This window comes from Branchiostoma lanceolatum, chromosome 8 (genome assembly GCF_035083965.1).
Source record: "Branchiostoma lanceolatum isolate klBraLanc5 chromosome 8, klBraLanc5.hap2, whole genome shotgun sequence".
Classification (NCBI taxonomy): domain Eukaryota; kingdom Metazoa; phylum Chordata; class Leptocardii; order Amphioxiformes; family Branchiostomatidae; genus Branchiostoma; species Branchiostoma lanceolatum.
This window is the reverse complement of record NC_089729.1, coordinates 9,350,430-9,366,799: the sequence shown is the minus strand read 5'-3', so window position 1 is coordinate 9,366,799 and position 16,370 is coordinate 9,350,430. Positions and strand designations below refer to the sequence as shown.

Sequence of the window (16,370 nt, the reverse complement as noted above, 5' to 3'; positions counted from 1 at the left end):
TCTGTAAGTACAGGAAACAGCAAATTATTGAAATAAATCAAATAAAGACAGTGGGTTAGCACCCTCACAGAAATTGAACACAATGAACACACTCTTGCTGATGTTGAAATCATACACGCACCACATTCACGGTCAGTGTCTCCAATTGTGAAGAAGTCGACCACGCGCGACGTGAAGTCGAACACGACATGAGTCTTCCCCTGCATGACAGTTACACAGTGACGGTCCCCATAGCTGGCACGTGGCATGCCTCCTGAGAACGCGATGAAGGGCTCGCTGGAAGGGATGAGATGTAAGTTAGTCACAGTACTTAATCTGACTAGCTAGCTGTACGTATCTTTATCCATTCTATTCATCACTATATTTATATGTCTTCAATAGATGCATAGGAAAGTAAATGATCAGTCACAGCTGTGTAAGATGTAAACAGGCTGATTAAAGGTAAAACTGAAAATAACTGTACTCAAATCAATTCTAATACAGGAAAGCCATCCTTTGAAATCAACCCAAACGACACAAAAAACATTATGTTGCTTTGAGTAGCAATGCACCTAAGTTTACTTTTCTTGGTCAATGCGATGTTCCCAAAGTTCATTCAGTGTAAAACTAAAAGTAACTGGATGAGGAGGTACCACGACCATTGGACAAGTGCTAGGAAGATTACCGTGACCCTAAGTTGAGAAAGACAAGACAGTACAAACACCAAAGTCTTAAGACCCACAAAATTATCCCCTTCACATGCCGTCCCCCACTTGACTGGAGAGAAAAGTGCACTAAAAGATGTCCACTTATTTTGGGTACACTCGGCCATGAAGGGAGCACAGGTAGGTGGTGACAGGTGAGTGCTTTTCCCTGTCTGCTCCTACCCTTAAGGCGGGTGAGCTTTGTTGATAGGTCATACTGACTGTACTATAGCGTGATCTCCCGACAAAAAAGGTAAGACAATCATATATTTTACACCTTTTCATTTTCACACTTTTAAAAGGCATTTTTGTGAGCAGTCTATATGTAAAGCTAGAGAGCCATGTCAGAGATGCTAGTGTTCATTCAGTACTTGTAAGTTCAGCAGAGGGGCAGAAATTCCACAAAGCATTATCGTAGTTTACCTTTTTGTGGTCAGCCATTGTATCTTGTTAATGGCCTTGCATGGGAAGGGTCCTGTGAGGTGAAGGAGAACAAAGACAAGGCTATTGTTTGAGGTATGTCATGCCATGTACACACTGTTAGCAACACAAGCATCTTCAGATACAGCTTGTTTGTTTACGGTAGCATCACAAGGTCACTGCATTAAGACCATGGGAAACATTTGTGCTGGGCAAAACATTTTGGGGGCTAACTTTGCTTCATAAAGATGTATTGCTTACTTACTTAAACTGATGTTAAAGATGCATTAAAAACAGTAACAAAAATGCTTTTCTATTCAAAACAAACAAAAAACACCACTATAACATTGTGTCAACATCAACAACTATTGTAGTCCAATATGACAAGGCAATACCATTAATCATTGTGATACTTTGTATGAGATGCCATTTGAAGACTGCACTCATACAAATGACAAAGTTCGAAACAAATACTAGTAAACAGTTTGAACTGTAAACAGTTAATGACTTGGTTTGCCTATTTTAGGGATTTAAATCATCAGAGGTGAGGATTTGGATAATTAGGTGCCGGATAAAGCAAGGCCTTACTCTGTACACACAATCCATTCCCGTGTAAATAATTGGTTTGTGCCTGACAATGGACTGTACTGGCACAAAAACCGGCACTTTGAAAAGGTAAGTCCTTTTGATTCAAACTTCTATATTGATGCCTGGTCATCCATGTCAGCTGTCACAAAGGCCCCATTACAACTTTTGTCTCCTGTTAATTCCACTGAGGTTGACACAATTGGTGGGATGGCCACACGATTATCAGGTGATCAATACAGGAACAAAGGGTTGGAAATAAATATATTACTTCAATAGGGTGGCAAATGAGGCTGGGGATTTTGTTACACAATCCTGAACAAAGAAGATTTGAAATTGGCAGAGAAACGTTTTGGTAACCAAAAATATTGTTTTGAGCATGTCTTTGGAACCATCCTTTCAGTTAACTGGTGTAATTGAAATTGTGCTTTTGATGTATTGGACAAAACAATAAGGTATCAAACAACAAACCCAACCAGCCTCATTGGACAAACAAATTGCTTCTACAATCTAAAAACCTTCTAACAACTTCAGCGAGTTAAGTTAACCCTCTGGCCAATCCTTCTGTTTCCCCCCGTGTAACGGAATGGTATCTGAGACAGAACCTACCGTATGGGATGGTGGCATTCTGCGCAGGTTTGGAGGCGTCTGCGGAGTTCCAGATACAGTAGCTGCCGTCGGCGTGAGCGCTCATGAACTGGTCACCCGAGCGATGCCATGCCAGGGACTCCAGTTGCTGTGGGTTGAACGTTTACACAGTGAAGCTTCGAAACCATTTTGGTGGTCAACCTTATACATCCATATAAACTAATTTTATTCCTAAAATTATAATGCTATGATCATGCATGTTTTAAGACTGTCACATGTCACATCCTTCTGGCCTAAAGGATGTCAAACTGATCTTCACAAATTCATAAGATTCTGTTCAAGACTCTCCAACAACATGTATCACATCTTCGTACTTTATTCCAAAGAATACCAAGTTAATGATACAATACAATCCCAAAAACATTGAACATGTCCCGTTACAACAATCATGCAGTTTCCACACGTTACTTGCCACACCACAGAGTGACCACCACCAAGTGTCCCAAACCCCCAATGCACAACCACACCCTAACTCTATAAGGAAGAAGGGATGCATACTAACAGGGGGTACCTGGGGCGCGACATACGTCTGCTCAGCGTTGCAGGACTTGTTGTCCCACAGGACGATCAGTCCACGGTTGTAGCCAATGAGAAGTTTGTTTGAGTCCGTTGGGTGCTCGGCGATGGCCTCCACCGCGCCAGGGTTTGCTTTGTAGTCATCAGGCACACTACAGAAAGGACAGGAATGGTTTTCATCATAATGTTGAGAGTTTAGAAGAAAAACATCTTTGCTTAAACTTTCTTTAAAAAAAGACATGCAAAAATATTCTGAAACAGACTGGGCAACTTACATTTCACTGATATATATATATATAGAGAGAGAGATCCTCTTTGTTTGGACCGTACAATTACAAAAACATGTCTTTAATTCTCAAAATTACTTTCTGAGAGGTCAACCCCAGTGCATCCTTTAGAAGATACTAATCTTTTGCTGGCAAAATGAAAAGAAAACACGCTTTACATTCTTTAGCAGTTTTCACTTGAATTCACAACGGCAATCAACATAACCTCAATGTTGGTCTGTTCTCCCAAGTGTGACCAAGAGATGTTGCCGGAAACAGACTACTTCTCCCATTTCGTATTCAAGAAACAACAGTCTGCTTTCTAAATTGTAGTAAGTATGTGTTGACTTTGGTACAGACACCACAGGAATTTGTCTATTCAGTGTATAAACATGACAGTTGAGCAACTCTTCCAAAATACAAGCAGTACAGGTCCGTTCACCCATAAATGAATGGAACGGTCCACACACACACACGCATGCATGTTTTCCCAGCTACCCGGGCAGTACCATGTTACCGTAGGGGTGTTGAGACTGTACATACTTCTGCATGACGACATCCTGGTAGATGATGTGGTCCAGCAGCTGGAAGGTCTTGACGTCCAGCAGGTAGATGTTTCCCCCCTCTGTCCCCAGGAACAGGTGCTCCTGTGTGGACGGCAGGCAGCACACCGAGATCTTCTTCAGCCTGGGGCAAACAAAACAGACTCTGTCAGTCGCGCCAGACACCAGGTTCACGGTCGATTACATGGAGTGCGGTGGACACTGGGCTTTAAACAGACAAAGGCAGGTGAGTGATAGGTTTTTGCTGGAGACATTCCCAGAATACCAGATGACTTCAGCAGGACGTTTCCCCGGAGCCCTGACCAAAACATGGGATTTACATGGAACATGCTTGGAGAATGCAATAGACAATGCAAGCAAGGCTCTTGCCGGCACCCCTTATTCCGTCATTTGGCGGAATTTTGCTGCATATGACGGAATAATATTTAGATCATTCCGTCAACCTTGATGGACAAATATTGGTGGGTAAAGATGTAAAAATATCTGAATAAGATTACGGAAATTTGTACAAGGTGACAGAAAAAATTTGGAGGATCTTTCCATCAATGGGAATTGTGATGACAATAAAATTTCAAGCTGGCTAGAACTTTGAATGCAAGGGAAAGTACATGTATTTCAAAGTATCGTTAAACATATAAAAACATGTCAGTCAGCTTGAGCTGTACATGTGTAAGGGTGACAAAAAATAGTAAAAATTCTTCTTGTGACAAACAGTGAAACATGCAAGCAATATAAAATGCAGGAATCAGGAAACGAAACAAATAAATGTCATTAAAATACTCATGCTTTTCATGAGTAACCAAAATTGAACTTTACGTGAATTCAAAAACAATCTGAGTGACCACCCAGAAAGCTTGTATAGAAAATCAGCACTGCATAAAGCGTGCGATAAACAAACTGTCCTCTCTCATTTCTAAAACATGTTGGCTCAATAAGAGGTCAGTGGTTGTTCCAAGTCAACTCACTATCAACACTGTCCCTCTCACAACTACTCACAACTGGAAGTGAATAAAAGTTAATACATAGCAAACAAGTAGATACCTCACAGCCAACTGTGATCTGACATTAATCCTGTACTAATACTAATTCAACCTATAGCACACAAATCAAATCTGTTTTCGTACACTGATAATTCAGCAGCTCCAACCTAAAACTCATGAACTATTCACCTCTGCCAGCCACACAAGCTGTTAAGTAGTTCCTGACACAGGGCATTTTTAGAAATAGGTGTGCACCTAACAAAAAAATGTGCACTAAAAAATGTTGGGCGTACAACATCAAATAAATGAACCCAAAAGGTAACTTCAAAATTTCTACACATGTGCAATACAACAAAGGTTTTTTTTTCTTACACTTTATTGTCAAGAATATGCTGTGTACTAGAGTACAATAGTACCGTCATGTACACTTGACAGAAATATCTAGGCTCAGCAATGCACCATCAAAAATTAGGTACACAGTTTCAACTTTAGGTACACAAAAGTGCACATACGCCAAGTATTTCAAGCCCTGTAACATTGTATGCTACAGGTTAGTGTGCATCTGAACTTTGACCTTCCCCTGGCCACACAACATGTTTGTTCGTTGCTGACCTGCCCTCCAGTGAGAAGTCCTTGACCTCCTCCAGGACAGACTTGCCATCTTTGATGTTCACCTCCCACAGGTGCAGTGAGTTGTCGTCCAGCAGACTGATCAGCCGACCCTGGAAACAGAAAGGGAGGGGTGAGGTGAGGTTAACACTGCGTATATTGTGTATGATAAGTACTGTACAGTCAAATCTGTACTAGTGTCCACCTGTACGTAAGGACCACCTTGGAATTGATACCCAGTCAGACCTGCACTAGCAACAACTTCTACATAAAGAAGCACCTTGGAATCGATATAAATCTGCACAAGAAACCACCTGACTTGATATACAGTCAAACATGTACTACGGTACTAGTGACCACCTGTACATAAGGATCGCCCTGGAATTAATATACAGTAAAACCTGTACTAGTGAGCATAATTTCTTATAAGGACAACATGGCCTATACTGTATGACCATTTTTAGTGGTCCCTTAGATAATTTTCTCAAGCATTAAGAATCATGAGTCGTCAATATTGTGCCAAATTTCTCTTTCTTTTCACCATTATTTTCAACATGACACAATTGTCTACACCAAAGATCTGGTCATCATTTGGCTAAATGAAGGGAGCTTTCAGATTACTGGGTGTGTTGTCATGTTTGTGTCTTGTACATGTAATAATAAGACAGGAGAAGACAAAGCCGGGGGAACGATAATCAATGGATTGTAACATGACACAACCAAATTGCTTTAATAAAATCAGATTTCAATCAATTCAGGGTAAGTTGAATAAGTTATCTGAATAAGTTATCTGATTCCATTTTTTTTGCACAAGTGAAATTTGACATCAGAGAGCTTTCACTGATGATACTCAATTGATGGAATAAAACCAATGATGCAGACTTCAGTTATCGTATTGCACACTTCAAACTACAGTCGAATGGTTTTGATTCTCTTAAGATATTACGCAGGTACTCTTCAATGTAGGTAATGACTAATGGAATATTCCCTGAAATCCCCACATTAATACGGTTTTAAGTACGACCTATCATGGGCCCACTATTACATGTACTAAACAAGATGATACCAGATCTGGAAGAAATATGTAGATTAAACAGAAAGCGATCCTCTTATCATGATATTGTGGCAGATGTCAGAAAAAGAGGTCAAAAAGCTTCCCCCAAGGTCATATAAGTGGAAGGGCAAAATGAAACACTTCTACAATAAAGATAGAAGCTTCTTTGAAAACAACAACCATATACTCATATCTAGTTGTAGTTCTTATACTCATCATGGTCTAATTCAAAACTGGCTGTACTATTAGACATTACAATGTCACCATTGTTGATTGTAAGAGTTCCAAAAGCGTGTAATAGGATTTACAAAATAGCTCTTCGTGACTTGTTAAAACAAGAGGTGCCACATCCGTTGCCAACAGGCACTTATTACAAGGAAATTTCCCTTGCATAGCCCCTCGCATTTCCCCGTCTGCAACCCTTCAATGACAAATACATTTCCATACCCAACACACCTACACTTAGCACACAAATTAGTATCACTCCCTTAGGTAAATATATTGTTTCAAATGTTTCTTCCCTTGAGACGCAAGCAGCAGTGAGTCCTGCAGACAACACATCAACAGTGCCTACAGTAATCTGAAAATAATTGCAATGAGACTGCTAATTTCCCCTGGAGGATTCCTTTCATCACACATGAACAGGCAACAGCTCTGAGTCTTTCTTCAGTTCATGGCTCTCTTATCACAATCATTCAAAAGGAAGCAGCCAGGTATAAGGAGAACGGCAGCACTGTGTACAATAGTATTGCAGGCTGTGTTCTAGCAGAAGTGGTAGTGGGTGTAGGCTTAATTTGGGAGGTATTTGCTCTTGTAAACTGTCTCTGAGCTTGGCCAACTGCAGACAGACAGGGCCATGTGTTTTATCTTAAATATGGACATTGTTTTACACCAACATTTCTTCTAACATAAAAGGGTAAGGCCATGGCCTTCTGTTTTAACATGATGTCAAGTCTTACTACTCTTACGGTCAATAAGACGCTTGCTAAACTTGCACACAGCTCCAATATCATCATCATCATCATCATCATCAACCGTGTCCAAAGGCTGAAACACCTACTGCATAATCAGTGACACGAGCATCAAAATATCATAGATTTCAAACATGCCATCCGAGATACCCAGCTGTCTAGAACAATTTGATAAGAATTTTGGGAGGAAGGAAATGCATGTTTCAGGGGTGACTGTGGTTCCAATTCCGCGCCTCAAATCCTGTTGATGCTGAAACATTCTCTATTCCCAGACCCAGTCCGATTGTATATGTCTTTGTGGTAAGGCTCCCCTTATATATCCATCCTTCCAGTCTGCATAGAGGCACAATTTACCAATGGTTTACCAAACAAAACCGACCACTAGTCCAGCTACAGCATCGCTGACGGCCTGACTGCAAAACAAACCAGAGAATTTCCCCAGGAATGTCTGGACTTCGGTGGTTGGGGGGCTCCTCCCCCCTGAAGCATAAACTTCACCACAGACACAACTGTCGACAAATCTAACCAGCACGACCTCATCTGCATAATACTGACCTTCCCTCAAGGGCAGACCGTAATTTTGAGACAATCAATTGCCCCTCTTGGCGTTCAATTATTAAAATAATTGCGGTTTATCATTTTCATTTCAACTCTAATAGCAGCTGTATTGTTTTGTGCTGTTGCATAATTTACCACGATTACCTAAGGGTGAATTTGTGGAATCCGGGTCGGTGCCACCTTACTGAGGTATTATGTGGGAACCCAACGTTGAAACAAAGTGCAGGATCAATATAGTACACGATCAATATGTCAAAAGTGTAAGTACACTTTACACTACATACAGGGAGCGAACAAAGGAGCTTTACACTGAGTTTCAACCACCTGCCCTACATCCGTCATCAGCTTCGGCTCATTTTAGTCAAATTACAGCGAGTACCCAAACATGAATCAAACATAGCAGCTGACAAAGATTAAGAAGGACATTCTGATTTTGAAAATCCATAAGGCACATGAAAAAACTTACAACTCTTTGGGCTTGGTATAATATCTGTATTACTAAAAGAACTTTATCCTTCACATTTCAGAAATAAATATTTCTTCATGTTTTAGGGTCAAGGTTCAGATTCACGATAAAATGCCAAAAATAGTTATCCTTTATATTTCAGAAGCATTCCTTCATGGTTCTAGAGTCATGATTGATGCTTACGTACAAGCAGGTACTATGAAAATAAATAAATGTCAAAATTTTCTTGGTAGTTTGATGTTCACGGTTTTCATGGCCATCTCTTCACCACAAATTTAAAACCACAGCTTGTTGTCTTCTGTCCGCCTACCCCCTTGTTTCAATAGCAAACTTAAAACCACCACGGACACTGCATTTTCCCCACAAACTTAAATGCATTCATTTTACAGTATATCTTAGCTTTGCACACCGTCTGAGCAACAGAGAACAAATGTACTCACCTCATTGGGCAGGAAGAAGAGCCTGATGATCTGACTCTCCACCGAGTGTCTGGCCGAGAACTCCACACCTGGCTGGCCATAGCTGTCAACACCTGGTTAAGGAACTTCTACCAGGTACAGGTGAATACAGGGTTGTGAACAAAACAATACATATTCTTAGTACAAAGGAAAAAAACACAAAAGAAATCTTATTTCCAGCCTTGCAATTTGTCTGGGTTAGATATTTGGAAAAGTATACTACCATAATCAACTGAATTTGAATTAACACCTGTTTTTGTAATGCAATAGATTTCTTTGACTGTAGAAAAATATCTAGAAAAACTTGAAGAACCACATACAGTAAGTGGCTTTTGACTGTGTACACAGTAAGATAGTGACATCATCTTCTCTCCTGGTGTTTATCTTTAATTAGAGATGCCACAACACCTGGTAGTGTGAGAGATTATAGGAGACTTTTGCCTCTTAACAAATACTATAGCAAGATAAACATCACTGGATAATGTGGACTTCAGCCGAGATCCTCAAAATATACCATTGTATCACCCTTATCTTTATCTTTTGATTTAATAGATTCATACTAGACTTTTCTGTCTTCATACTTGTAATTCTCAAGTGCCAAGTGTCATACAGTAACTGTTATACTATCTAAAGAAAGTTACACCTTTGGCAGTTTGTTTGGATAAAATTCGAGTCAGAGCTGTTTTCATTGCACTTTTCATCACCTGAGAGAGAATCCATTGTTCACGCCGCGTACCAAATGGTACCTGCCATCCCTGCTTGGCATGCAATATCATCATCTGTCATCCCAACCCATAAGCCACCATGACATTAATAGGCCGTTTTTCATAGCATACCCAACACTTTAATCACCATTTACACATTCCATTAAGATGAGATGGAGATTATTAAGAAAGAAGCAACTACATGCCTTGAGGCCTGGGAAATTTAATGCTTATGTTTTCGATTACCGTCCTGAAAAATCAGTATCGGTAGGAAGGGATTCTATCTTTTTATTTTATTCTATAGTTTAACAGAGTTTAGAATACATTAGTCTGTACAAAAATTCGCAAAACTACCCTGATTTCTATTATTTTCATCACTCAGAAGTCAGATTGAAAATTTTATTTGCCAGTGGTCGTTTTAAAAAAAAAGGTTAGGGTTGACAGCTTTTTGCTATGGCTGATCAGGTAACTGGAAACACATAATTTTTTCATAAGCCTTAGGAAAGATCCTGCTATTTACATGGAAAAGATATCTTAATCACATGACCTTTACGGTGACCTTACAAGCTTACATGCCCACAAGGTTATCAATCAACTAAGGTTTCCTGCAACCTGACCGAAACCTTTGTCTAACTGCCAAAACGGTAACATTCTTATCTTGCCATTTTCTTTTCCTTGTGTTTTTGGAACGAGATCAAACCCATACAAGCCAAAGAATGAACTGATAAGGTAAGTAACCAACAATATCTTAATCAATATCAATCAACTGCTGTTCATAGCCTTTGGCACACCACACCAGCTTTCAGGTAGCAGTGGCAGCTGGTTACATTACATTTAACGATCTGCCACGCCCATGCTATGGACATCCCTAACACTACGAACCCTTTTAAACTTCAATTGTCTTTGTGTGATGATAAAAGTATAATACTCTAAGTCTAAAGTACGTATTGTTGTGACATCTAGTGTCTCTGTAGATTCATGGCTATTCCATGTTTTTTTAAAGCCAATCATGTACTGACTCCTTGGTTCATAATGGTTATTTATTTGTGCCCCACAAATAATTTGACATTTCTTAATTTTTATGTGCTATTTCTTTTCTTGATGAAGACTTTCTAATAACAAAGACTTCTTAGTGACATGTCGAAACCTGTAGATATTGGATTGTCTCTCTTAGCGTCGCCATTCCAACTTTCCTTTGAATAGTCAATACTCTTCGAGCTGGAGCCATTGTAAATATGACAAGTCTACTTTCACTTGCATGGTCTACAATTCTATCAGAACCTTCAGCATGATAAAACTATTGTATGACATCTCATAACCACTGCTCTGCTGCAGATATTACATATTTGCAGTCCGATTGAAGAGGAAATGCAATAACCCTGTGGAATTTGATTACCCAGACTCTCCATACAGTAAAAAACACACATCAATATGAATAATGTAAGAAGGAGAGGGTTGTAATTGAATGACCTGTCAATAACAATACGGATTACACCTCTGGGTATTGGAAAATCATAATGCCACAAACGACACTGTAAAACTTTAACGATCAAATTCTATTTGGAAATTAGCTCTAAGATCGTGCGACCTTTGAACCAATAAATGAATAATCTTTTCAGCTTTCCAAAACAATGTACAAAACCAGCTTACATAAAGCATTTGAATCAGTATCAGTATAAGATGTTTTGTGAGAGCATACTTTGAAACTAGCTGCTCTTTGGGAATAGGAAGGCATAAGCGACCACTCCCGTCTAACCATGATGTTTTGTACATTTCTAGCAGTATTTCTACCAGAAGTACATGTAGCTTGTGCAGTGTTCTATTCCCTGTTTTTTTTTAATACAAGGTGATGTTCTAAATGAAGAGGAGAGAATAAAGATCTAGGAACGGACCATTAATCAAGCTGATACCTAGACAGAGGGAAAGAATCGGCTGATGTACTGTTCAGTTATGGACACTGAGTCTGGTAAATTCAATACACTGTATGTCACAGGAGAGAAATTTCTTCTTTTTGTGTCTGCGCTAGGCTGAAAACACAACTGTCCCAGATCTTGCGATAAGTCGGCCACTAAAATTGTCACAACAATACCAATAATCCATCACTGTCAGCCCTTCTGTTCAAGCTCCCAAGTAATATGGGCTGTACCCTTTCCAATTTTCCTGTAAACAACATTTCTGAGCAGCGGCAGAGGCCTAACAAGTGTTTTGATAATAGGAAAGGGTTCAGCACTTGATATATGAGTCGTATTATTTGATTAATATGAAGGGAAACAGGATTGTGACTTACACATATCCTGTTCGTTCAATCAAAATTTGTAATCTGCAAGATCTTCCGTAAACAAAATAACTCAGGTACATACCCATGCAATAACCTGTCTTTTGGAATAGTGAGTAATAAAACAGCATGGACTCTCATTTACAACTCATAACATTTTATGAAAGACAGAGTTTTCAGAGATTTCAAGATATACCAGTTTCAGCCAATAGAATTTGAAAATCATATAGTATATGGCCTTCAAAGACAGCCCCACCTTGCACAATTGTAGTGGATTTTCCCAATCTACATAATCAGAATTTGTATCATATCAGGTCATAAAATATCCCTTATTCTACAGATCAAGCATATCATCATCTGTACCTGTGGGAACTGGCAGGTATCACCATACAACCCATTATGCTACTGGATACAAGGTATTACCACAACCTGATACCAGTGGTAAAACCTGCAGCGGTCCTAATTGTAGAGATACGTGTGGCTTGCTCACAGGAGATAGCGGGTAATTGGAACCGTGTGACCAGCAATTATTTCTGGTAACTACCGGTACTGCGCTGCAGGTCTTTTTTCCTACATGTCCATTAGACAGCCCCTGGTGTCATGACTGACAATTGTCTCCTGTTTCTTTAGCCCTGGGGCGTGTTAAAAAAATGTAAATCTGCAGGATATAGAGAAGATCCTGCACAACATTACTTGGATTCAAACTTTATCCACGTTGTACCCATCTAACAGGTGGTACTGACATCACATTATTGGTGCCATATGACGCCAATCAGGCAAAAAAATAGAATATTATTGCTCAAACTCCAGATTGTTTCGAGGTCTTTATTTTTCTGAAACAAAAATATCAATTAGCAGATATTGTGTGTTGTTCATTTTCTCCAGTCACATCTGAATGTACTATTTCTTATAAATCTAAAAAAGCTTACCTTTGGCTTTAACTAACTCTTGCATGTTTATATTGGTACAATGTTGCATGATGATTGAGCATTAGAAAGACTTGGACCCCGTTCATACTAAATCACGTAAATCGTGAAATCGCTTAAATCGCGATAATGTGGCTTAGTATGAACGCTCCAAATCGCATTTGAAATCGCCCGAAATCGCTTTCCGCGAAACCACCTCCGGAGGTGGTTTACTCGCGATTTGCCTGTATTCCGACTTAGTATGAACGCTCGAAATCGCCTTGGGCGCTTTACTTTGCATATTGACCCGGTCATGGGTCAAGGGGTCATCTGCAAATTCAGTCTTTCCGCTCATTATATGATGTTCATCTACCTCCTAGCTTGTTGGAATATTACGCCGAATGCGGCGGAAATATGTCAGAATCGGGCGGCAATTTTGGCGTATGGAATGACAAAAACGCATGTACTGATGGCCATCTTCGGGGACGTGGGGATTCAGAAGAAACTCAAGGGATCCCACCGAAACCAGAGCGTGTACGCTGAAGTGGCGACTGCCTGAGTTGGCCAAATACGCGAAAACATGGAAGTAATGCCGCACTATTAAAGGTAAAAAAACTCAAGATGAAGTACAAGAAGGTCATTGAACACAACAGTAAGAGTGGTGACAATCGAATAACGCTTCCGCCGTTGATCAAGCTGTTGGACGCGATTTTACAACTCGCGCTCGTTCGACCCCTGGTGTGAAGAAATGCGACTCAGGGCGATTTCGCAATTTCGCGATTTGCGCGATTTAGTATGAACGGGGTCTTGATCGCAGACTTAATGGAATTCAAGTAATTCAAACCTATACAAGTGACCACCCCTACATAAGGACCACCTGGCCACTTTTTTGTGACCACTTTTTGGTGATAATTTTTCCCTCTGACACAAGAACCTTGTCTACAGTGATCACCTGTCCACATAGACCAGATTTCATCAGTTTCTTGGGCGGTCTTCTTGGGCAGTTTTGTAATATCTATTTTGAATGTATTCACTGTTTACCAAGGTCATGAAATACTTTTCTGTTTTCTACAATTGTATGTGATTTATAATTCTGAGCTTGTCTCCCGTTAGCTCGCCAGATTGCAAATTGTTCATATCTATCCTGCCCTGCAATCTCATTTCTTTTCTAAATTGCAGGTAGGTACTTTGAGCCGGGTATTTGCAGAACACCACTTGCTTTGGGAGGACATTAAGTATGCATAGACTACTCACACCGTAACGTGAGGCAGTGGATCAATCCTCAATACCTCCGTCTCAAGAACTAAGTGAAGCTATTTGCGCCTGTCTGGCGCAGGACATTGCACTTTAGAAGACCACTTTCGCACTTGAGCCTGGGAAAGCACTTTATTAACCCTCTCACCTTTCTCACGGGCATATATCACCGTCCGCAGCCCAATCAGCTTCCCCCTCTACCCACACCCTCAACATCTATCACGTCCACTACAGTCCAATTCAACCCTGCGGAAAATTTCAGCACACGTCATGGCCATTAGATGTGTGCGACCTGTTTTGAACCAACGCTCTTGCAGAAAATGGCTGCCGCCAAAGGCAAAGGCGCCAGCGCCCAATTTATTGGCCGGTAAATCACGCCATTATCGCTGCCATTTGGATCTCTCGATATAACAGGCATGAAGGCTAAAATCATTGATACTGACGTCCTGAATGTGAGGCTTTAAAATGCCGTAATCATAAAACATTGCACACATTATCTCTGCAGCTGTGCCTCAACTTTTCTTCTTGAACACAGTTACCTATCGCAAATTTTTTCCATGCATCAGAGAAAATTTTGTAGGGCTCAAAATGCCTACATGCAAGCTGTAGAGAATTTTTTGTACGTTGCAAAAAAAAATCAAAATATCAGCAGCATGCAATTTGGCAAGCACACAGTATTATGAGTCACATATTGCAAAGAGCAGAAATGAACTAATTTGAGCCATGCATTGATATAAGAAAGAGTGCTGCCCTTCCTTCTTGCTCAGTGCTCCTGTGATTGAAAACCCTCCAAGGAGGTGCCCTCCACAAAAGCTGATACAATTTGGTGACAGCTGGTCGGACACCTTTCAGGCCTGTATTATGGCAGAGGTAATGTATGCTGCATTCAGCCAACTGACCTGGATCAAACCCTGGCAACATTTGTTTGGCCCTTGTATCCAATCCAGTTGCCAGCCATACGTCAGAGATTTGTTATTTTGTGCTACACAGCGTTGCCCTGCTTGAGGAGCCTTAAGCATGTAATACTGTACAGCTGAATGCAAGAATATAACAGGCCTACAACACACAATATCTAGGATGTATGGAGAAATAGTTGCCTTGAAGGAAGCTGCAATCGTACCAGGCAGGAACCTATACTTTAATTATTACTGCCAATGATACCAGCCAAGACAAAGTCGTTTACTGAAAAACACAAGTTTGTACAGCAGATTATATCAGTATTGGTAGTAACACTAACATGACAATACGGGTACTCAACAAGGTATAGCCTGGATCAAAGACAGCTACTATCTAAATATTTGTGGATCTGGTTTTGAGACTAGGGAGTTTAGAACTAAGCTTCCTTCCTACTGAGGTCCAAGAACAACATTACTGTGCCAGGACAGAGCCAATTTGCCATGTGGCCTACAGTCCCCACACCTGTTAGATTATTACCCCTCTACTTCTAGGTTAAGTCAATACCACACATGTGCTTAGCTTCCCAGTTTTTCTTGTGATGCACTGAGCCAGAAACATGCCCAGTTTCCCATGTAAACCTCCCTCTAGGACCCTCCCTTGTGAGTTCTCCATCCCGATCCCTTTCCTCCTACCCAGTATCATGGCAACAATTGGGAGTTAAAAAGCCATTAACGTCTGCGACTCTTACCAATGCATGAAAAATACATGAATTGCTTTTGGATGAAGTCATGGTATGATGTGGCGGCGCCTGCCAACAATAGAAGGACTTGGGGGAGCCAAGGAATCAAGAAAACATTGAAGATCTACCCTTTAGCTTGCAAATTCCAAGGGAGGCAGTCATTGTCTGGTGTGACATGAATTGTTTGGCAGCATCACAAATCGGAGGTAGGTTGGACATGGGAGAATAGCTTCACAACATACAAGGGAAGGAATGCAGGACCAATACAGCGACATTCAAGGAGAGAAACTAGCCTTTGTTGGTCTGTAACAAAGATCAAAGCTAAGTTATTCTGACATCAAGCCACCCAGGACATGTATGATCCTTGCTACTAAAAGGGCCATAATTCTCTGCTGTGTATTGCTGGGCACAAGCCAAATATTCATACAGGGACATCTGACTGTAGACCATAAAGTGAAATTGCAATGCAGTTTCACGGACACACTTTAAAAGCATTGCACACCAACTGTTTCATATTCTGTAGCATATAGGCAGAAATGATTTGCAACACACACGCAGACTGGTGCATTTGCATCAATCAACGTAATAAAAAAAATCTACCTTGCATGACCCGCAAACAGTAGAAGATTATAAGATTCATGTACTTGCTACCTGGAAAGGAAAATGAAATGTTCCAGACAATTACCCCCTTGCTATATATTCTATACCTGCCACACAGGGGATGTTATTAACACATCAATCACTGACAAAGTTAAGGGTTAGGCTTCCATGTCTACATCGTTACCAGTTTAAACCCAAATGTCTCAGCACTAAAACTCA

The 16,370-nt window shown here is 40.4% G+C and overlaps 1 protein-coding gene across 5 annotated transcripts in view; it reads right to left on the bottom strand.

Moving 5' to 3' along the window:
* LOC136440230 (lethal(2) giant larvae protein homolog 1-like) overlaps positions 1 to 16,370 on the bottom strand; it is a 32,194-nt gene that overhangs the window by 10,671 nt on the left and 5,153 nt on the right. For 4 of the 5 annotated variants that reach the window (XM_066436128.1, XM_066436130.1, XM_066436127.1 and 1 more), the window contains exons 3-9: positions 8,760 to 8,841; positions 5,274 to 5,383; positions 3,662 to 3,805; positions 2,839 to 3,004; positions 2,298 to 2,424; positions 1,107 to 1,158; positions 122 to 276 (exon numbers count right to left, since the gene is read on the bottom strand). In XM_066436128.1, coding sequence (XP_066292225.1) covers positions 122 to 276; positions 1,107 to 1,158; positions 2,298 to 2,424; positions 2,839 to 3,004; positions 3,662 to 3,805; positions 5,274 to 5,383; positions 8,760 to 8,841 — 836 coding nt within the window. The remainder of the gene's footprint in view (positions 1 to 121; positions 277 to 1,106; positions 1,159 to 2,297; positions 2,425 to 2,838; positions 3,005 to 3,661; positions 3,806 to 5,273; positions 5,384 to 8,759; positions 8,842 to 16,370) is intronic. The other variant, XM_066436126.1, reaches the window with a different exon arrangement.